General features: G+C 58.8%; 2 protein-coding genes across 6 annotated transcripts in view; one reads left to right on the top strand and one right to left on the bottom strand.

Moving 5' to 3' along the window:
• C6H19orf44 (chromosome 6 C19orf44 homolog) overlaps positions 1–12169 on the top strand; it is a 24558-nt gene extending 12389 nt beyond the window's left edge. The window contains exons 7-10 of one of the 4 annotated variants that reach the window (XM_044254002.1): positions 409–504; positions 1841–2007; positions 3386–3467; positions 12020–12169. In XM_044254002.1, the coding sequence (XP_044109937.1) occupies positions 409–504; positions 1841–2007; positions 3386–3457 (335 nt within the window). In that variant the 3' untranslated portion in view covers positions 3458–3467; positions 12020–12169. The other 3 variants (XM_044254001.1, XM_044254003.1, XM_044254004.1) reach the window with 3 other exon arrangements.
• On the bottom strand, positions 3991–22291 carry LOC122909631 (calcium homeostasis endoplasmic reticulum protein). Of its 2 annotated transcripts, none has more exons than XM_044253999.1 (17): positions 22209–22291; positions 21726–21899; positions 18381–18565; positions 17358–17495; positions 16923–17074; positions 15186–15330; positions 14983–15072; positions 13358–13613; positions 12469–12644; positions 10179–10614; positions 8820–9058; positions 7684–7817; positions 6834–6920; positions 6334–6477; positions 6133–6249; positions 5561–5655; positions 3991–5294 (listed from the first exon to the last, which is right to left on the bottom strand). In XM_044253999.1, exons 1-17 carry the CDS (start codon positions 22231–22233, stop codon positions 5101–5103), a joined length of 2787 nt encoding a protein of 928 aa, XP_044109934.1. In that variant the 5' UTR covers positions 22234–22291; the 3' UTR covers positions 3991–5100. The 2 variants fall into 2 exon arrangements, with proteins under 2 accessions (XP_044109934.1, XP_044109935.1); XM_044254000.1 differs by having other exon boundaries at positions 15186–15297.

The raw sequence follows: 22291 nt of genomic DNA, 5'->3' as shown, positions 1-22291 counted from the left end.
TCATCAAACATAGCTGACACCATTTTCCTGGGCTAGGCCTAACATCGAAAGGCAAGGAAAACACAGCCTAAATAAACTGGATTTCAAGTCAGGGCACGTTCCTAAGCCTGCCTGTGGCCCTGTAGATGGCCCGTAGAAGGCCGAGGGAGGGGAGGGCCTGATGCCACTGTTACCAGTCCACATGACCATAGTGACCGCTTGGGACAGCTCAACTGACCTGTGCCAGGAGAAGCTAGCAGAAGGATGGAGGCTGGCTTGGGCAGAGTTTGAAAGGGGGAAGAGGTTAACAAAGCCAGAAGGGGTGCTATCCTGTTCAGAGGAGAAAAGATCAGCTTCATGTCTCACGGCCGATCCACTGATGGAAGGTGTCCTACCCACTCATCCCCTCCCCCTTTGTCCCTGGGATAGGGGCCGGCGTGGCGGCCATCGGGCCTGCCCTGGGAGGTACCTACGTGGACCCTGTGCCCATTGCCAGTCACGTCGTCAGCGCAGACTCGATAGAAGGTAACAGTTTGGCGAGGCGGGTCCCAGGGATGAGGGTGCAACTTCCAGGCCACCGTGGGTGGGGCGGGCCCCACATTAGTGCCAGGTTCAGGGAATCTATTGGTGAGATTGTCACAGGCTCAGGCAACTGCCATGGTTCCTAGGGTCCCGGATGACAGACTGAGTGTCCGAGAACCTTTGGTCTGTCTTGCCAAAGGTCACCCATGTCCGATAAAACAGGGGAGTCACGAGTGACACCTCTACCCCAGCTGGGCTATTCCTGTGTGTTTGTCCCTGTGCCTTTGTGTCCAGAATCCATAGTAGTTTTCCCCGCCGAAGACACTCAGCTGGTAGCAGCCCCGGGCCATGGAGCCTTGCTGAGTCTGGGGAGTGGCAGGGGCCCGGGCAGCCCTCCCGGCCTGTGGTGGGGGAGGCCCTAGCAGCTGCCGATGGGAGCGCAGACTGCATCAGGTCCCCACAGGGCCACTGACCCCTTGAGAGACGTGAACTACCATCTGTCTAGTACCTCTTCTGTTTTGCCCCTTTCAATTTTTTAAAAGATGAAGATACTAAAATATAGTGGCTGTAACCACAGCATTGTTTATATCCTCTCAGAAAACCCTCCCGCTTAGCTAGCACCCCAGAGCTTGTTCCGTGTTGTTACGCAGCCTCCTGATGAGCCTTCTGGACGGTTGCACAACTTCCATTTTTCAATGTGTTTTGAATTTAATGAAAAGTTTTTTAGTTGTATTTTTTATTATTTTAGTTTTGTGTTTAAGAACACATACCATGGGACGCCTCGGGTTAAGCCTCTGCCTTCAGCTCAGGTTATGATCTCAGGGTCCTGAGATCGAGTCCACATCGGGCTCCCTGCTCGGGGGCGAGTCTCCTTCCCCCTTCTCTCTGCTCATGCTCGCTCTGTCTCTACCAAATAAATAAATAATTTAAAAAAACCCCCCACATAACATAAGATGTCCCCTCTTTGCTATTTCTAAGTGTGCAATTCAGTGGCATGAAGAAGGTTCCCGTGGGGCAGGGGGTCCTGACTGACTAGGCTTCCACTGTGGTTGGGCATGAAGACTCGCGTTCCTTCCTGGGCGCTGAGCTTCCCACCTGCGCAGCTCCCGGAGCCCCATGCCACCCGCAGGAAGCAGCTCCCTAACTCCAGGGTAGGGGCACCTGGGGTGGGGGATGGTGGGGCCTCGGGTACTTCGGGGGACAGTACCTTCCAGAAAGCATCCCCATGTGGCTGCACGGGGGCGCTGCAGAGCATGTGGGTCCCACGCGGCCGGCCCCCACCCCCTGCTCCGGGGTGCACCGGTGGGGAGGCAGCCCCAGTGACAGGGAGCCGGTGCAGCCCTGACAGCCTACAGCCCGGCCGTGTTTGCGCTCAACGACATGCTGAAGCAGCAGCTGAGCCTGACGCAGCAGTTCGTGGAGGCCAGCCGGCACCTGCACGGGTCCCTCCTTCGGTCCCTGGACCGGGACTCCTTCCACTACCACACCCTGGAGGAAACCAAACAGGTGACCATGGCACCCTGTGCTTCCCGGGAGAGCGGGCAGGGGCCTCGGCACACGGAGGGGACAGCGCTCAGCCTAGGCGGGCTGCGGGGATGCTGTGGACCCAGCCGCCTACGGTCCCAGCGCAAGGAGCCTGCCTCTGACCTCGGAGCAAAGGCAGCCTCCTTGTGGGTGGAGGGGGTGGTCCTGTCCCTTGGCAGACCCTTCCCGAGCTCTGGCCCGGAGGGGCCTCTCTCCTCAGTCCTGGGAGCTGAAGTGCCAAGAATGTCACACCTCATTCTCTCCCCAAATTTTTGTCTGGTTATAAAAAATTTGTTCTCATTTTATGAAGATGGTGTTAGAGAGAGAGGTAGTTTGTAAAAGCCCTCAATAACTTCTGAGATGATTATTACCAACTCGATGTTCTTCAGATTTTCCCCGTGTAAAAATGAACTATAGTACGTGTAGTCTTCACAGTATTGTGTTACCGTATATTATCAAATATGTATTACCATGTAATAGGTATAACATTCTATTTAATAACGTGTATTTCTACATAGAAATGGCATCATACTCTAGGAGCTATTTTGCATGCTGACTTTTGTCCTTTTCCCTAGTTCTCAAAACAAGGACTTTTGAAAAATACGGTCAGGATACCATTATAATACCAAAGCCAAACGAGCTTCTCCTAGTATTATTGGATATGCAGTGTTAGGTTTCCACTTATCTCGTGCAAGTTGTACATTTTGTTGTTACTGTTTTCATCAGAACCCAAAGTCCAGACACATCAAGATTGTCTGGGGTCTTTTTGTCTTCTGGTCAGAGAGCAGTGGTTCTGGGCTCTCGTGCCCACGGAGGGACCCACTTTGAGAACCCATGCTCCACAGGTTTCCCCTGCTCCCCCCCACTCCACCCCATCTCTCTGATGTCTCCTTGCTGTTTATTTGTTCAAGGAAATGGGTGGTTTGATCGACGGTTGCCCCATTCTAGACTGTCGCTTGTAGCCCTGCAGTCCTTTTCCTCGGGTTGGTCCTACCCATTGGTTGATGGGACACAGCTCCAGGGGTCCGCCTGTGTCACCTGCCTGCAGCCCACCATGGCTCCTCACTGCCGGCGCTGGGCCCACATCCTGGGAGGGGCACCCAGGCCCCCTGTGCTCGTGACGGCTCCCCTGGCAGCGCCCCTCCTTTGCCAGCCCCACCCCCAGCCACGGCCACTCTTCCTTTCAGACCCGAGCCTTCTGGGCTCGTCTCTCACTTCCATGGCATTGTCACGTGACATCCTGCCTTTTTTTTTCTGTCGGCCTGTCCTGGAGCCACAGGGACAGGCACCGCTTCCCAACACCCAAGCCCTCAGGAGACTTGAGGCCGCTGTGGTGACACCTCTGTCCTCTGCCCCACAGTACATCAGGCAGCACAGGCCCGCCCCGCTGTCCATGGAGGACGCCCTGCAGGAGGTGAAGGAGGAGCTGTGAGCACACAGAGGTGAGGCGGGGTGTGTGGGCTCGCGCCAAGCTGGTCCAGTGCAGTGGCTGTGACCCGCGTTGTTTTCCAGGTGACCGTGGTGGGGGCAGGTGGCACGGAGGACTCACCTAAGCGGAATCCCAGCTCCAGCCTTTCCGGAGTGCTTGACGCTCCCAGCCCCCGCCTCCTCGGGGTGCCTGGCGCCAGACCCGAAAGGACGCACCGGCCAGGGGAAACGGAGCCACAGGCGGCACTGTCACCACTACTCCTGGGGCGACGGAGGATGCCCGCCTGTCTGGAGCCCCGCAACGCGGCCGGACGGGCCAGGGGCTGCCTGCCCAGTGAGTGGAGGAGATGGAAGGGGTGAGAAGCCCCGTCTGCTCCAGAGGAGCCCACGTGAGACATCCAGGCTGGGGACACCTGCGGGACGCGCCAGGGCCCAGCTTCTGAGCGGACAGCACAACTCAGACAGCACGGGCCCACTGGGCATGCCCCCTCCGGACTCAGCCAGAGCACGCTTCTAACTCGAACACGCAGAGAAAAAGGTCTTTAAAAAAAGTTTTTATTTGAAGGCAAAACAGTAAAATCCACAAGAAATCGTTAACAGCACGTGTTTACGTTTTATCCTGAATCAGACACGTTTAAACAATTCACAGCTACAGGAAATCTAGAACAAAATCAAATTATTTTATCACATCAGGTTGAAAAGTTGGAGAGGACTCTGCATCTTACTGAAAAGAATTTCTGAAAAATGTTCTGTACAAAGAGACGGCACTGCACGAGCTGCCCAGAGACGCCAGGCGCGGCCCGTCCCCGCAGACCACCCTCCCGGCCGGGCCCCCTCGGCGGCAGGGTGGGGCGGGCCCGAGGCGCGGCGGGGCTTGCTTTCCCCAGCCAGGCTCGGGGTGGGCCGTCCACACGAGCGCTGGTGTTGGGTTCCTCTAAGTGACAAACACAAGCAGAGACGCTAAGGACACAGGCTCTCCAAGGGCATCACTCCATGACCTGAAGATACCTCAGATCAGCTTCCTTAGAACCTTCGTTTCTGCAGGGACCATAAGTGGCTAAAGTTTGGGGAAAAAATTTCAACTCAAACAACTAAAGTTAACTGAACTACAGGCCATGACCATGCCTTAAGAGGAATCAGGTTCCAAATTCTCACTGGGATCCTCTTAGAGCAACATGCCCTTCTCTACAACTAAACATCTGGAGTAAAAATGAAAGCCCTGTGTAAGTGCCAGTCAGAAAGGGTCTGTTTTTCCGTGTGTCAGCGGCGCCCGGCCTGGGGCCCGTCCTCCACGCTCCTCCAGGCCGAAGAGCGGACTGCGGGGAGGTGCAGAACGGCCGTGCCTTCAGGCAAGGGGGCTTCGTATCCAGGGTTGGAGGCTCTTGTGTTTCTTGCTTCTCTGGTGAGGGAGGGAGGCTCGTGGCTGGGTGGCCGGGGCATCTCCGGTGGGTTCTGGCTTCTGTGGGGAGCTGGTTTGCAGGCGGGGCCCACGCTCTGGAGCATGGTCCTCTCCCTAGGCAAGCTAGTGTCTTCCTTCTCTTCTGTCGCTCCCCTGAGCTGTCCCTACAGTCTGTCACTGCCAGGGAGCCAGGAAGTTCCCAACGGCCCAACGCAGTAGCCGAGGCGCGGCTCCTGCCCGTGGAGCGCCTACTTGCACTCATCCCTGGCCTTCATGCGGGCGATGAAGGAGTAGCTCTTGTTCCTGCGGTAGTTCTCGTAGGGGTCGTCCAGGGCCACGCCCACACCCTTGTACTGGTCCCACTTGTCCCGGACGTCCCCCCCCTTGATGGGGTCCTGAATCCCTTGCTCTTTCACGCCGAGGCCACCAGATCCACTCCAGCCTTAAGAAGAAAGGGGGGAGGGCGGTTACAATGCACAGAAGTCGAAATCTGGCCCATTTATCCATGATTTTAAACAAGACTTCCTGTGCAGAGCTGCATGACATGCGCCCGTGTGGTCTACACACGTGAGACTGCTGTGGTGAGAAAGAACGCCCAGCGAGAAGTGTGCGGCTTCACCCTCTAGTTCTGGCAGCGAGCCGGAACCTTCTCTGGCTCCCCAGCCCCGAAAGCCCAAAGCGGGTGGTGGTTCTTCCCAGGAACCTTACCCATTTTCACCAGCATCTGATGTCCTTTGTTCTCTTCCCCGAGCCTTGAATCAGGTATAGGAGGTGCTGAATTAGAACCCAGACCAGCCGAGGAACTAAAATTAAGACAGGTTACGTTTTTTAAAAAAAAGTCGATACATTTATTGGAATGAAAACTCTTAGAATATTACAGCGTGTGGCGCGTGTGAACATTCACCAGTGTTAGAGGGACACACACACACATCCTGGGTCTCTAGCATTCTTCTTCGTCATCTTCGCCAGCCGGCTAGGGGAGCTCCTACCCCGGGCCCTGCCCCACACTGAGTGGCAAGGGCAGGTCGCACGGAACCCCCGACGGCTGAGAGACAGCCCGCCGCTACCTCAGGCTTTACAACGTTACCACGGGAGGTACGAGCGAGGTGAGAGGTGAGGTGCCACTGTCACTGCGCTAGAACTCGCGGTCCCTGAGGGGCCGCCTCGGCACGGGCCACCGGGGGCACATCTTCTAGCGACAGCTTTCAACATTCACAGCAAAGCATCAGAGGCGTCCAGCGCTACCAGCGGTCGCTGGACAGTTAAGACAGAAATCTTACGGCGGGGTGGGGCTCCGGGACCGTGACCGACGTCTCCTTCCTGGGGAGTAGGACTTGGAGCGTGAGCGCGAGCGGGAGCGGGAGCGGCTGCGGGAGGAGCGGGACCGGCTGCGGCTCCTGCAGGGAGGACAGAGCGGGCAGTGGGCGCAGCCACGGGTGCCACCGAGGGGCCCCAGTCCACGCGCACGGCCCCCAGCCTACCTGGAGCGGGAGCGGGAGTAGGAGCGGGAGCAGGAGCGCGATCTGGACCTGGAGTACGAGCCGGAGGACTTGGACGACCTCGAGTTGGAGCGGGAAGAAGAGCGCCCTCGGCTTTTGGATCTGCTCCGAGACCGGGAAGGGCCGCTGCAGAGAGAGGCCCGGTGAGTGGTGCACCTCGAACTTTCCGGAAGACCCCAGGCGGGCAGGTCTGGGTACAGACCTGCCCATTCCCCTCAGAGGACTAGGCTCCAGGTCACAGCTGATCACACATGACGGCAAACCCCTCTGGGGCTGGCGTCTTAGGTGTTCACTGGGGCCTTGTGGGGAAGACCCACCCCAGAACCAAGCAGAGACCGGGCCTCCCTCCGTCTGCCCGTCAGGGGAGCCAGGACGGCCTGGGGCGTGACTGGATGGCGGGTCTGCTGGGGTATCTAACAGTGCCTCCGGCCTGCTCCAGCTCGCCACGCAGGCTGACCACGCATGGGCACCCGGGCCCTCACCTGTTGCGCTTTTCCTGGCCCTTGCGCCGCCGTGCCCGCATCTTCGCTCGGAAAAACTCGTAGAGGCCGTTCTGCTCCCAGCCTTCACTGTAAGACACGGGCAGTTCCTGTGTGACTCTGCCAGCCTCCCTCGTGCAAGTCAGCAGGAGTAAAGCCCACCAGGCACGTGTCTAGGTATGCAGTCCTCCCCTCCCTCATTCCCTCGGACGCTGAGCCGGTTCGGCACCACGGGCGGCCCTTCCTCACGCGGGGAAGCAGAGAGGCTGGGCTCCCCGCGGGGAAGCAGAGAGGCTGGGCACAGGCCTGGCTCCCATGCCTTTTCCACATCAGTGTTTCCCGAAATAGCTCAGGTGGCTCTTATGGCCTATGATCTAGCTGGGGACAAGGAGCTCTGACTCCCAGATGGACAGGCCTGTGACCCAGAACAGGGCAGGAGACAGTTTTAGCTGGACTGGTGATGAGTCCGTTGGAGGGTGTCCTGGCAGGTGTGTGTGTGTGTGTGTTCTCGTGACAAAGCTTGGGGCACATAGGCACATAGTCTGAATATGCCACACCCGAGAGGCCAACTTGCTCTAATGTGTCCCCACTAGAGAGGCCCTTCGTTGACAGCCACCATATGTGTGACACACATTACCCACAGCCAGGGGGGAGAAGGGCCGTAACCCAGCCTAGGGCTGTACAGCCTGCCCCGTTTCCTCAGCCGGGCCTCATACCACCTGGGGCAGAAGGCGTGCTCATTAGCAGTCCTTCTCATGAAGCCAATCCGGGCAGAAGTCAGGCCAGAAGAAGGGGACAGAGAACCCCAATCCCAGCCCAGCCCAGCCCCATCCCTGGTCCCCAAGCGCCATACCTGTTCCTGGGCCTGTCATGGGAGGGGGGACTATAAAAGGCCTCCACGGCTGCCAACAGCCTCTCGCTGGGCGGCATGGGGGGTGGGAGGCGGATGTCTTTTGGGTCCAAAGGCTTGTACTCATGGTCTTCCAGCTGTAGAGGAAAACACAATTCTCAGACACGCCCTGCCAGAGCCCCCCTCATGCCCACCCAGGGTGTGGTGCTGCAGTGACTGGGGGAGCAGGGTCGGGGGATACAGGGTTACCCTGGACACTAGCTCCTCCTGCTGCCCTTCCTGGGGAACCCCACCAAGGCCGCAGCCACACCAATGATCTCTTAGGCGAGGTGGCGGAAGACTGCTTTGGGGCCAAGTTCTCTCTCCAGACGTGACACACACCCTCCAAGCTGAAGTGACAGTAAGACCCCTGGGTTTACTGAGACATGACAGGAATCCCAGATGCTGCCACCTGGAGACTTCTGCCCTGTGCTCCAAAGTCCTATGCCGGGGCCCCCTCCCAGGTCACAGCAGCCTCCGCCCAATCCAGGGAACCCTGTCGCCAAAAGCCAGCTCAGCTCGCACCCCTTGCTACCCCCGTGTGGCCCCTCTCAACTTCTAGTCCCGTGGGGCCTCAGGAGCCACGGGAAGCGCCCTGCCCCGCCAGCACATCTCCGGAGCTGCTCCCAACCTAGCCTTGCTCCCCGCACACCCCCAGCGCTGCCCCTCCCTGTGTTCCCTGCAGGCCCAGCTCGGAGGCCGCCCCTTCTCTAAGAAACGTCTTCACTGTCAGCCCCTGAACAAGGCAGCTTCCCAGGGCCAGGATCAAGAGGACCCGCACCTCGCGCCCAGCCTGGCCCGGCCCGGCCCACTCCTCACGGCCGCAAGGCGTGCAGCACCGGGAGGGACGTGTGGAGAGGGAGCAGAGGGGACACAGGCCTTGCTCATTTTCGCCTGAGGAAGAGGCGCTGGCTCGGACACGTTCCCACTGACTCCTCATGTCTGCTGGGCATAGCAACGAGCGGGAAGGGACCCCGAGAAGCAGTGTCTGTCTGTCCCCTGCTGGGAACTGGGCTCCACGTCTGAGTTTGTCACACGGAGGCCCAGAAGCCGGCACCAGCGTGTGCTATGAAGCTAGGCGCTCGCCGTGGTGACGTTACCTTCACGAGGGGAGCCATCAGCCCCGCAGGCAGATCGAAGTAGGGCACGTTGGGGACCAGGCTAGGGTCATCATGGTTGATGTGGGGAGGGCCCTGTCGCCGCATGTGGGGGGGCTGCCCATTGAAGCCATGGGGAGGAGGGCCGAAGTCAGGGTGCTGGGGCCCACCCCAGGGTGGGTGCTCGTTGATCCCAGGATGAGGCATGCGGTGGCCGGGGTGGTGGTGAGGGGGTCCCATCTCTGCAAAACAAAAACTCCTTTCAGGCCTACCGGGCAGCCGTGAGCAGGGCAGTGAGGACAATGCGGCCACGATCTGCAAGGGGACGAGTGCCCGTGGGAGGCGTTCACAGAGGGTCCACCACCCACTTCTGGGCAGCGCTGCCCAGCACCTCCTCTCCTGTTCATGCTGCCCGGGGTCGTGTAGCTAGGTGGGGAGGAGCCGGGCTGGGGGCGACCTGGTCTGCACCCATACCACCACCCAAGGTGGAAGGGAAAACCAGGGCAATCACAAAACCTTAAAGGAGCAACGTTACGGGCCGATCACTACCACTGTCTTTGGAGACAGGGCATTTTGGATAAAGGTGATTCATTCACTTGAGGTGCGATCCCGCAGGTGGACCCCGATCCGACACAACTGGCAGGACACCGATGCACCCAGAGGGAGGAGGACACGACGACGGGAAGAAGACCCGGTGGTCTCTGACTTCCAGCCCCCGGAGCTGGGGGAAGCGCCTGCCACCTGCACTTTGTTACCACGGCCCCGGGAAGTGCAGACCGGCGAATACATGTGCTCCTTGGTCTCGGCTAAACTCGTAGCCAAGAATGGAGTTTAAAGCAAAAATAAAAGAGGTGACAGAGTAGAAATAAATTTTTTGAAAAGAAAAAAACCCAACAATTCTATAGATTCTTCCAAGAAAGGCAATGAAAAAAGCTGCTAAAAACAGCGGGCTAGGGAACGGGGAAGGCCCCTAGACTCCCTGCCCTGCCTGCCTGTCTGCTGCGGAGCTTGCAACTGTCCTTCCAGAAGGCTCGTGCCTTTCCTCCTCCCCAGGTGTGTGGGCAGCAGAATGAGACTTCAGCTCTACTGCCAGCCCAGTGTGTGTCATGTGCCTGAGGGCCCAGACGGGACTTCTACACCATCCCATGACCCCCGGCTTGTCACCCTGACTCAGGGGACCTCCCAGGTCCTGCAGCTGATGTCAAGTAGCACCCTCCTGGCCATGGAGGGGGGTGGGGGGTGACCACTGCGGGGGGGTTTCCTGCAAGCAGCTGCCAGCACCGCCTCAGGAAGCAAGAAGCAGGAGAGGGAAGTGCTTCCCGGACACGGGACAGTCCCCACGGAGGGCACCCTCGCACTCACCGGCAGGGAAGTCCCCCTGGGGATAGTCGAAGCGGTGAGGGTAGGGTGGCCGCTCGAAGGGGTGCCGTGGGGGGAAGTCGTCCTGCATGAAGCGGGGCGGGAAGCGGTTGAAGTTGTGGGGGTGCGGCGGCTGGTTGAACTGCGGATGCTGCTGGTGGGGCGGGAAGGGCCCTCGGAAGTGCGGCGGCCGCTGCATGCGGAAGGGTGGCTCACGCTGGCCCCCGCCCCAGGGCGGCTGCTCGTGCTGGCTGTTCCAGGGGCCCTCAAACTGGCTGTTCCAGTTGGGGTCGGGCTGGCTGTTCCAGGGTGCGTCACGCTGGCCATTCCAGCCGGGGTCCCCACGCTGCTCGCCCCACATGCCCTCGTGGCTGTTGTTCCAGGGGGGACAGTGGGGCGGCCCACCCTGATGGTGCGGGTAGGGCGGCTGCTCGGGAGGCTGCAAGGCAAAGAATGGACGTGAGCCCCTCCCGAGGCCTGGCCTATGCCGGGCACACATCGGCGGTGTGGCTCTCCAGCCATGGAGGCGACCCGGCCCCGACGCGGTGCGGCCTCCTCTGCTCAGCCGTGCAGTGGGGGTTGGGGTGCCTGTGCGCGCTCCTAGGCTCAGACCCAAACCTCGGCTGAGGGTTTCCTGTGTCTGCATTGGAGCTGGGCGGGCCCCAAGTGCCAGGGATGCCAACACTCCCAGCTTGGCAGCCTGACCTGGAAGCCGGCAGACGTGTCCCAGTTCCTCTACCCCTTGGTGGCTCATGCAAGGGTGCATCCCCCACGGCCTGCGGAGTGCAAGGAGGAGCTGCACCCCGGGGGCCCATGGTAGACACCTGCCCTGATGACAGCCCCCTCCGTGTCACTTAACCCCTGCTCTGGGTGGTCTTTTGGGGGCCACAAGCCCCCATAGTGACTACTTGCCCTCAAACCCCGTCTCCGCAGAGGTCGGTCATTCTGTAGTGGGAGACAACATGAGCTCTAGATCTCACCCAGCTGCTGTGAGACTTGAAACCGGGATTTTAACCCCAAACTCAGGGCCACAGTGGGATGTACCTAGGACTGGATGACCAGGGGGCCCATCTTTAGGGTTACAGCTGCTTGGCCCTGCTGAATGCCAGCAGAGGTGGACCTGGGCCACACCACACCCTCAGGTCTTTCAAGATGTTAGAAGCCACATTCTAAATACAGTTATTACTTCAGAGCACCTGGGTGGCTCCATCAGTGACATCCGACTCTTGATCTCTGCTCAGATCATCATCTCGGGCCCATTGAGTTCAAGCCCCACATACCAAAAACCAAATCAACTCAATACATCGATCAGTAAACTAATATTTAAAAAATGTTATTTCAAAATGTGTAAGATCCCACGTGGGCAGGCCAGACCAACAAGAGGCCAGACCTCTGCCCCAAGGCAGACCCTCAGCAAGGGGACCCTTGTTGTCCTAAGCCCAACCTACCAGTCCCCAGAAGTGACCCTGAGACACCTACACGATGGTGTACGATCAGAGGGTACCCATAAGATGCGTGATACCACTGGGTGCTCGTAAGTGGGAGCTGTCTTTACGGGGAAGGCCAATCTTCTGTGAAATTAAATCTATTCTCCCGAACCTCAGGTTCTGGGTGGGGGTGGGGGGACACAGGTGCAACAGGTAACTCAAAGCCACAAGCCCCTCTTGTCAGTCTAGAGCCGTTTCCCTCCCATCCTCACCACAGAGTCACCTGGCAGGAAGGCAATCACTGGGTCCTGTCAAGGGGAAGGTGGATGTCCAGGAGAGGCCAGGGCTGCACCCAAAGGCTCCATGAGATCAGATCCAGTGCCCACAGAGCAAGTGGATGTTTCTGGTGTTTTCCAGTCATGCTACGCTGGATAAGATGACCCCTGCCCTGGCCTAGAAGTTTCTGAGCTCAAAGAACCAGAGAGAGTGACCAGCACCTCTGCCCCAGAAAGCACTGCCAGTTCTACACGTCTGACCTTCCCTTTCCTTACGTGAGTAGTGTTCTTTCCAGGGAGACAGAATGTTGGCGCCATGCTGGCTGTATTAGAGAAGGGACAGAACCCCGCTCATCCTGCTGTAACAGACCATTCTAAACTGCCCAGCCCTCACAGGAACACAGGGACCACTGCTCCTAAGAGGCCTGGATGTTGGCATGGGCATGGGTGTGAGGCCCAGACTGTCCTGCCCTGCCCCCTGCCCAGCCACTGCAGAACCTGTTTCCCCAGCAAGCCAGCCCAGCCCAGCCCAGTCCCCGGACCCGCACAGGGGACTGCCTGCCCACCCCCACCACAAGTCTGGGAAAATACCTGCTGTTGACCCCAAGGAGCGACGGGATGAGGCTGGTCAAACCATGGGGGTTTGTTGGGCGGGATCTGATCGTGGGGCCCTGGACCCCGGGGGCCGGCCGCGGCAGGATCCTGGACTCCTCCTGAGGCGTCATACTCGGAGGAGCCGGGCATTTGGATGGGAGGCTTGCTGTCATCTAGAGCCAGACAAGAAGTTGGTTAGTGGTGGCAATGGTCAGCGGGCACCTCCTGAAACCATGTTCAGTAACAACCGGGACCAACTCAGGCTGGGTCTTTACCTCTCGGGAAATCCTGGCTGCGTGAAGCCGCCCGAAACCGATGGCCTCCAGGAAGGCGGCGAGAGGCAGGGAGACTGCCCTCACCCGGGACACACCCCTTTGAGAGCTTTCAGATAAATACCTTAACTTATTCTGTACCTAGTTTGCTCAAAAATTTTCATCACTGAATTTTATTAAAAATCTCTTCTTCACCCACTTGAAAGATCATTTTTTCCTACCTCATCTGTTGTTTGATGAGACTTCTAAGTGCTAAACCATCCTTACACATGCCTGGGGGAAAGCCTATTACCGCATCATTATTTTATTTTATTTTTTTAATACTTTGTTAGATTTCAGATGGGAAGTATTTCTGCATCTTTGTTTGGAAGGGATGATGCCTGATATCCGTAATTCCTTCTCTTTGCCCATCCGGTGTAAAAGCCTGGTCTCAGAAACTGATTTGCGCAGCTTTTCCCCTGTTCCCTGGGGGTAATCACCTGAGTGGTAAGGTTTGGGGGCATCTGCCTGTGAACCCCCCCAGGCCTGGATTTTGGAAACAGATCCTAGAACCAGAGCCCTTCTCTGGGGGAGAAGGCTGCTTTCTAGGAGCGGTCCCCCAGGGAGCCCCGTACCAGGTTGGGTGGTTGGTGGGATGGTAGGGGCGGGCGTGGGGGCCGGCGGCGGGGCGGGCGGCGGCGGGGTGGCCTTGACCTCGGCCTCCATTTGCGGCATCTGAATCTGCTGTTGTTGTTGCTGCTGCTGCTGCTGCTGCTGCTGGGCCAGGCTGTTGACAAACTCCTCGTGCTGCGTCTTGAGGGTCTGGATCTGCTGCTGGAAGGCAAGCTGCACCGGCTGGACCACCGAGGAATACTCGTTGATGAGTGTCGCCTGGCAGAGAGAGAGGAGAGTGGCCGACACTGAGGACAGATGCCTCGGAGCCAGCTGTCGAGTCCCAGCCCTTCCGGACCCACTCGGGACGAGCCCTGGAAAGCCGGAGGAATTTGAGGCAGTCCCTCGGGCAGGCAGGCAGGGAGGGGATGGTCCCGTAAAACGAAAAATGCAGTCCCGACAAGCACAGATCATCTAAATCTAGCCCCAAACCAGTGACAAGGATGCTGGCTGCAGCGAAGTCCGTGATTCACTGATCAGAGGAAGGGGCAAGGAGAGCCACACCCTGTCCCCTCGCACAACCGTTACAGACACGACCTGGACGAGCGTTCCAGCCCGCTGTCACGGGCCGTGCTGCTCACTTGCTGCCCAGCTTTGAGGAAGTCACAACCTTGCTGAGCCTCGACTTCCTCAGCTCTAAAACAGAGCAACAGGACCTATCCTCCAAGGATTTCGGGGGAGAACTTGATGAGAGAACAAGGAAACGGACCAGGGCAGCTGAGTAAATGCGAGCTGCGGTGAAAGCAGAAAATCAGGAGAAACAAAGCAGTTCACGTCACTGTGACAAGGTGCAGTAAGTCTGCTGCTTTACTTAACAGAACAAGCAGGAGAAATTTTAAAAGCATGACACCCGCGTTCCTCACTGGGCTGAGTAGGAAAGCTGCCCGGCAGGGGGGTGGCCCTCAAGACCATCACAGAGGACGCAGCCAACACAGCTTCTGACATTCAACCAGATCCTTTCAGAACAACGACAGCTTTCCACCTGAGAAAAAGGGGCGTGAGCTCTGCCTTTTCTTCTAGCAGCTGCGGATAGGGCTGGGATGCCGGCGTCACAGCAGAGGTAGCCGAGGAGACCTGGGCGGCCCTCCCTGCCTGCCTTGTGCAACCCCCACCCCATCCTCTGAGCAGACGCCTCCCTGGCGAGAAGACAGACATACACACAGGGAGCGCTTCCTACATAATCAGACCATGGCAGCCCAGACGACACCGAGGCTTGCTTATGCTTCCGACATGCAGAAGCTGACCCTGAGGACCAGAGCCGACAAGCCAAAGACACCACCAGGAGCCGTGCCTGGTGGACAGGGCAAGCTGGCCACAAGGGCACCAGGAAAAGTCAGGCGGGCTCACCTGGGAGGGGCTCAGTGGTCACAGTGGACGGGATGGGACTCCCCAGAGGCTGCTGCTCACCACCATTCCAGAGACACAGGCGGGAGCCCCGTTTGGAAAGTGCTACCTGGCCTTTGAAATCGCCAGTTCCCCAGGAGGGAGCTGGGGGCCACATGACTTCTGGGAACGTGCTGCGGTGGCAGCCACCACACCCTCTGGGCATGTCCACCCAGAGCGCCGTGTGGGTGGGGAGGGCACCCACCTGGTACTGGCCGAGCCCCAGGGCCGGGCTCTGTAGCTGCTGGATGATGGAGTCGTCAAAATAGCCATTCTTCTCCCAGAGCTGCAGGAGCTGGATGCAGGGGAGGAGGGAGAGGCTGCGTCACCAGGAAACCCAGTATCTCCACCACCCTGTCCCTCTCTGCCCCCCCCCCCCCCCCCGCCTCTCCCAGCTGCCCCACATACCCGGGCGATCTTCTGCTGCTTGTCCTCCTCCACGGCCAAGAAGCTGGTGCAGTAGATGGGCACCACGACTTTCTGCAGGGCGGCCAGCAGCTCCCTGGCCTGCTTGCGCTGGCTGTGAGGGAGAGACCTTCCGCGCGTCAGGGCCCTGGGGCGGGACCCGGCCACGCGCCCGTTACCATTGCGGCTCCAGCCACAGCACCCTCTGCCTTCTTGGGACGTGGGGCCCCAACCCAGCTGGGACAAGGGCTGGGCTCCCTCTAAGACCTGTGCTGGCAAATGGGCCCAAGGGACAGACAGACAGCAGTGGAAGGAGGAAAAGAACAGCTTGGGGACCTTCAGAACAAGGGCTGTCACCTTGGTCTCCTGATCAGTAAAATAAGCCCTCCCTCCAGGGCTGGCACAAGGACACACGGACCCACAGACCCAAGACCCGTAGGAGCCCCAGCTGTCCACGTGGCCTCACTCAGCCCTGTCACCCCCTACGCACAAGACCTCAGCTTGAGCCCCACTTCTAGGAGCCAGAGGGAGGGTGCCAGACAGGCCAGGCATCTAGGGACATGAGGCAGCCTGCCCTCCCATCCTCCCGGGGCGCTGCACATGTGAATGGGCATGGAGGGCGGTAGAGGCTGATGGCACATGTGGGGTCTCCTAGAGGAGGAAGCAGGGCAGGAGGCGAGCAGCCAGAAGCCCTCCCATCACCAAGCTCACCGGAGGGTGCTCAAAGTCAGCTGGGGATGGGGAGGGCAGGGAAGAGGAGGGGAGGAGAGGGAAAGGGAAGAGGGCAGGGGAAGGGAGGGAGGGGAGGACGGGGTGAGCGCACAGGGCTCCTAGACAGAGCACAACTCAAGAGGAGCACGGCAGGACGACCGCCAGCCATGGGCTGTGTCTCTGCAGAGCTGCCCTGGTCAGCACAGCGGCTGGTGGAAGCAGAAGAGCAAAGAAGGTTCTGAGCAGCTGCCGGTCTCCCAACAGCAAAGGAATAAAGGAGTGACGAGACAGGCAGAGGCCAAGTGGCAACAGAGCCACCTGTGTGGCACAGGAAACAGGGAGTAGAGGGGCAGGGACCCAGGCTGCAGGAACGCAGCAGGCGATGGGGAAAGACGGGGGAAGGGTCGGGGAGAGGCAGAATCCATTTCTGCTGCTCTCACGGGAACCGTCCCCTTCGGCCAGGCCAAGCTCAAAACCAAACTTGGCAGCCAGTCTGGACGGCTAAGGACTGGTCTCGCCACCAACGTGTGCTTCTGCCGGTCCCCTCCCCGGGCCTGCTCTGGCCCAGCTGTCGGGGTCTGTCAAGTGACCCTCTAGCATCAGGGTAGCAGACGCTGCAAACACCGGCCTGGCCTTGGGAGGGCTGGGGGAAGGGGCGGGAGAGAGGGCAGCAGAGAGGACCCCTGGGAGGGATCCTGCAGCAGCGCAGTCAGGGGACAGGGCTGTGTCTGTGTGTAGATCACGCGCAGAGAAGCTGGCGCTGGAGAGAGACGGACATGGAAAGACACCCAGATGCTTCCCCGAGGACAGCGAGGAAGGGACAGTGGCCCCAGTGACGAGGCCAAGATGTAGGGGCACAGGGTGTCCTCCGATGGTGAGCTCATGGCTCAGACCAACCCTCCTCTGGGGTCTCTGGACAAGTGATGTGCCCCCCCCCCCACCAGTCCCCGGGCAGGCCAGGCTACGAGTGCAGCCCCGCGGAGGGCCGGCAGGCGCGAGTGGAGAGGCGCAGTCCAGCGGGGCCCTTACCAGTGGTGCAGGACGTCATTGATCAGGTAGATGAGGTGCAGCCGCAGCTCGAAGTGCGCCCCGTCGGCCGTGATGCGGTTCCGGAGGTGGCCCGCCATCAACTCACAGTGCGGCGGGGACTTGGCATTGCTGAACATCCAGTTCTTCCCGGCCTGCAACAGCCAGGCTGGCAGTTGAGTCAGGGCGCGTGTGGGGGCACGGGGGCGCGAGGGCATAGCGTCCCAGGGCTCGGGGCATGCTGAGCTGCCACCTGCCTTTGGCGGGGAGCAGCACACCTTGCCCACAGGCTGTCCTGCCCCCTCCCCCCACCCCGCCCCGTGCTCAAGAGGGAAGGCAAGGGAGAGACAGGCCTCCCCTGGAGCAGCCCAGCCTGGGAGTTTCCCCCTCATCAGGAGCACCTGTTCTGGGAGCACCCCCCTTGCCCCCTGCACTCACCGAGATGGCATCTTTGGTGCAGGTGTCGATGATAGGTTGCAGCAGGTTGTCAAACTCATTCATGTCCAGCTGGGTCTCCTCCAGGAGCTTCTGCATCTGCTGCTCTACGGCGTGGGCCACAGCCGCGGTCACCTGCTCCTAGGAAGCCGAGCAGGATGGAGACTGCGTGAGGAGGACCTTGGCCCAGGGAGAGCCTGGCTTCTCGGTGCCCTGCTCCCGGTGCCAGGATGTCACACTCAAACCCCGAGACAGGCTCCTGGGGCAGTCATGGTCACAGCCATTACCACAGCAGACACAGGATAAAACAAACCAGGACACAGCAGGAGACGAGGTCTGCCCCAAGGTGACAGATGGAAGAATGAACACCCAAAAGAACGAGGAACCTCAGCAAATCAACAAAAACAGAAAGAAAATGGAGGGACAGGGGTGGACAGACGACAACACAGAGAAGATGTCCAAATGGTCGCCAGTCAAGGAACATTCTAGAGTTGTTTTCAGCAGAATGATGGTAATTTTACATCTTGCATCCAGTAATAAAAGCGGGGCTAGTGCTTCAGAGCTCTTGTTTCTTACTTGTCTTGTTTTTCAAACATTTCATCTTATTGTACTTCGGCCAAAAAATCAGATGATGACTAACCAGGACAAAAGGGTCCTTCCCTACAACAGCCTGGGGTGACCTAGCGAGCAGGAGCTGGAGCCAAGGGCATTAGAGGCCACTAGGCCTGCACAGTTACTTCACGGTTCCTAACGTGGCCCCACCTGTGGGCGTCCGGCACAAAGGGTGTCTGAGCAGAGAGCTTGTGGAATCATTTCACCCACAAGAAACAGCAACAGTGTGTCCGGTGTCAGGGGTTGAGCTAAAACACCACAGGTGGTAGCAGCCCTGGGGAGACACAGCCCATGTGTGGTGAAGCATTCTTCTGCCTGCGGCTATGCAAACCTAGAGGCACAGGCTGAGCTCCTGGCACGCAGCTCGGGCCAGAGGGGAGGCGGTGAGGGGGTGGGGAGGAGCAGGCCCCGTACCTGTCGGAGGGCTAACAGGTGCTGCTCCTGCTGCTGCAGGTTCCACTGGCTCTGCTGGATGAGCTCGTCCATGGATGGGGCTCCCTGGGCTGGCGGAATGGGTGCAGCCGGGGCCAGCGGGGGCTGGGGCAGGGGGGGCAGGGCCGTGGCTGGCTCCAGCTCTGGGGCCTGCTGCTTGCAGATGACTGGTGGGAGAGGAGGAAAGGTGGCCCCCATGAGGAGGCAATCCCTCGGCTGCCGCTCTGGCAGTTCCAATCCCTGCCTAGACTCCCACCCACAAGGACCCCTGCGCGGTGCTGCAGACCCCTCACTCTGTGCCCGGCCCCTCCTGCCCTGCCCCCCACTGACAGGGTCCTAGCCCTGGACACTTTCCAGTGTGACGTCACCTTGCCCCCTTTCCCACCCACCATCTGGCCTGGCCCACCGGCCTTCTAGCTGCGACCGCACACATCCCCCTAGACCCTTCACCCAGGCCCCTGCCTCTGCTGAACCCAGATCATGGCTGCTGGTAGACAAACAGCCCTCCCTAAGGGGATCTCTCGAGTCCCAACCCCGCCACCTCCTGAGCAGCTCCCGTCATTAAAAACACCTTTGCCCCACGTCCCTCTGCCACCGATCTTACCACTGAGACTCATCTTCAATTCTTTGCTCCCATTTCTGTCGCCCCCCAGCAGTCTGGCTGCGCACCCCCCACCCCAGGGCAGCGACGGACATTGTTCCTTGGCCCCTCCGCCCTGTCTCAGGTCCTTGTCTCACATGGCCCTGTGTGGCCACCCCAGGCCCCTGTGTCTTCCTCCGTCGGAGCCCTGAATGCAGGGGTGCCTGGTTCTGCCCGCTCCTCTGGGCCAGTCCACAGGGTAGTGGGACACAGGAGCTGCGAGCCATGGCTCCTTCCTCTACCCTCTCCATCCCGGAATCCTCACACGATGATCTGATCAAGGACTAAACAGCCCACTGTCTTTCCAAAGGAACCTCAAACAGGCCCGTGTGTCCTCTTGCCCTGTGCTCCACCTCCCCAAGGCCCCTCCCGGCCTCCGTGGCCGGCACAGCTATGCCCTTAACCGAAGCCCAGAAGATCCAGGCATATCTTTCTCCCTCATGCCCCGCACTAACAAGCCACCCTGGGTGGTAAAGGCATGCTTCTAGATTACACTTCAGCCCGTGTCCCTGCCATCACAGCTATGACTCTGCTGTCACTTGCATCACCGTTGGAACTGATCTCCCGGGGTCCCCTCCTGCCCCCTGTACTTCTCCACAGCAAGGCCGGAGAGCTGCTGTTCACCAGCCCCAGGTGGAACCTGAACCGGACGAGTCTAGAAATGCCAAGGGAGCCTCCTGGCACCATCATAGCAATTCGACGTTTCACAGATCATGTTTTATTGTATTTTGCAAAAGTGTACTTTCCACAACAGGTTGGAAGTTTTACAAAACAAAAAATAAAAAACTAGGCCTTCAGCAGACTTTGTGAAGTGCCCTTCTAGGAGAGCCTTGGGGCCCACTCCTCAAACTACCAAGGTGGAGCGCCAGCTACACCATGGCTAAGCCTGCTCTGCAACACAGACCTGAAATCCTCCAAGACCTCCCCAGAAGCTTCAGAGAGAATTCCCAAGTCCCTGGCCAGCCAGCCCTCCCCTCCTCTGCATCCTGGCCTCTGCCCATTCCAAGCATCCCCGTTTCCCTGGGCTTTACCCACTCTGAACTACTGCCCCCTCCACTCCCAGCCCCTCCCAAGGCTCTTTCCTCTGTGAACTTTTCTCTTCTTTGTTTCCAGCTGGCTAACTGTCAAACATCCTTTAATCTCAGCTGAAATGCTGCTGCCCGCAGAAGGCATTTCTTGAACTCCCATCCTCCTGTTAGAAGCACCCTATCCTTCCCCCCCGTTACATTACCAAGTCCCAAGTGGCTTCTGATTTCTGACCCTCCAGGGAGGGAGTGGGCTCCCCTTGCAGGGAAAACAGCGGCTCCCCTCACAGTCACATGAATCAAAGCACTGTCCTCTGCCTGGTTATGCCACCCTCGTCAATATCCAAATGGTGTCCCAGTTTATGAACTCTATCCCTTAACCCCACTTGCTCCCATGCCCAATCTGACTCAACCTGCTGACCAAATTCAGACCTTACCATTAACTAACCTCACTAGTCTGCAGCCTCCACTCATGGCCCCTCCAGCCTGTCCTCTACTGGCCACAGTCGAGGCCACACTGGCCACACACATCTGACCCACCTCTCCCTTCTTTCAAACTCTCTTGTGGCTTTTCGCCGCCTATAGCAGCAGTTTCCAAAGTGATATGCTGGGGCCAAGGAATGGCTGCTCCAAAAACATGTTTTTGTAACACAACAATTTGCCTACAGTTTTAGGCAAATCACCCCTACCCCCACTCAAACCTAACTGGGCACCAGATGAACCCCTAGACTGCAGGAGAAAACCCAAACCTTCTTCCTGGCATTTACCACTCCAGATCAAACCCTTCCCTCCTCTATATACATTCCATGCTCCAGCCGTGCTGGGCCTCTCATGGTCTCTCTTACCGTTCTCTAAACACATTGTATTTACTCAAGCCACTGCACCTTTGCTGTTTCTCACAAGCTTTTTATTGAACACCTACTAAGTACCACGTACCAGGGCACAAGACCCAAACAAGATCTGGTTGGCCTCAGGGAGCTTGTAGTCAATGCCCAACTACTTGGCAGCCTCAACCTCATTCATTCAAACAATGCATCTAGAAATGTGACACGGAACAAGACAAAGGAGGGCTCTGCCCTCAGGGACCCTACCCCCAGGTGACTATCTATTATTTAAAAGCCAGCTGTGATTCTTAAACCTATCTTAAATTCTTCTGAGGGCAGGGCTGGAATTCTGATACCCAGCCCCAGTGAACATCGACAAATATCTGCCAAAAACTAAAACTCAAACAAATCTTTTGGATCTGGACTGCAAACACCTGAAATGCACAAAAATCTTGCTAGACCCACAGAGCTCACAAAGGGTGCTGAACCGTGCCTGCCAGGAGGGTCCCGGTCCAGCTTCTCTCACTTCTACCCTGAAAAACACTGAAACAGCCACTCTACTTCTGCTGACTTAAGTCATTACATCTGCAAGAACAACAGAGAAATCCCTGATCCGGAGCCTAAAAGAATCGATAACCTCATTCTCCATTACACTCGGACCCAGCAGCCGCTCGGTGCAGGGCCCTGGGAACAGGGGAAGGGATCATGAAGGCGCAGCTGCCCCATTTTCAGAGACAGAGCATGCGGCCCACAGGAGGGCGGTTTGTGGCGGAGCCCGAACTGGAGTCAGAGAAGGGAATCGCTGGAAGGGACGGCCTGAGAGCTGGAGAGAACTCACGCTGCTGCTGCTCCAGCGCCAGCTTGCACTTGTAGTAACTGTAGAACTCGCCTCCGAACAGAAACGAGAATTTCGGGTTGTCCTTTTGCTTCTCCATCGTCATCTTCTCAAACTCGGGCCCGTTGCGAGCCACGAACTGGGCCAGCTTGTCGATGACATTTCGAAGCTCCTGGTCTGGAGGACGGAGAAAAGGCCACGCGGGGCGTCAGCGAGGACCGCCCAAATCCGGGGGCCCTGGCGTCGCAGGCCCCGTCCGCCGGGCCGGGGTCCCTAGGGCTGGGCTCCGGAGAGGCCGCCCTTGTACGGGTCCCGATAGGGGCCACACACGCGCCGGGGATGCGGGGACCCGCGAGAGAGGCCGCAGGCGAACCCGGGAGGCCGAGCCCCGCCCCCTCCTAGGCCCGGAAACCCCGGAAGGCGGGGCGGACCGAGAAGGGATTCCAGGGAGAAAGAAACGGTCCCCGAGCCCAAGCTGGGCCTCACCGTCGGGCGGCAGAGGCATCTCCATGGCTCCGGCCGCAGGGAACGTCCTCCGGCGCCTCACGATCGCCCACCAGCCCCGTCTG

The sequence above is a fragment of the Neovison vison genome, chromosome 6 (genome assembly GCF_020171115.1).
Source record: "Neovison vison isolate M4711 chromosome 6, ASM_NN_V1, whole genome shotgun sequence".
NCBI lineage: Eukaryota > Metazoa > Chordata > Mammalia > Carnivora > Mustelidae > Neogale > Neogale vison.
The sequence above is the reverse complement of the archived record's forward strand: the minus strand, read 5'-3'. Positions and strand labels throughout refer to the sequence as shown.

Excerpts from the sequence above, each read along its gene's own strand:
- LOC122909631 (XM_044253999.1), bottom strand. The coding sequence starts at position 22,233 with ATGGAGATGCCTCTGCCGCCCGACG. Across the intron at positions 13,614-14,982 it reads TGGGGCTCGGCCAGTACCAG|GCGACACTCATCAACGAGTA; the intron begins GTGGGTGCCCTC and ends TCTCTCTGCCAG. Across the intron at positions 6,250-6,333 it reads TACTCCCGCTCCCGCTCCAG|GAGCCGCAGCCGGTCCCGCT; the intron begins GTAGGCTGGGGG and ends TCCTCCCTGCAG.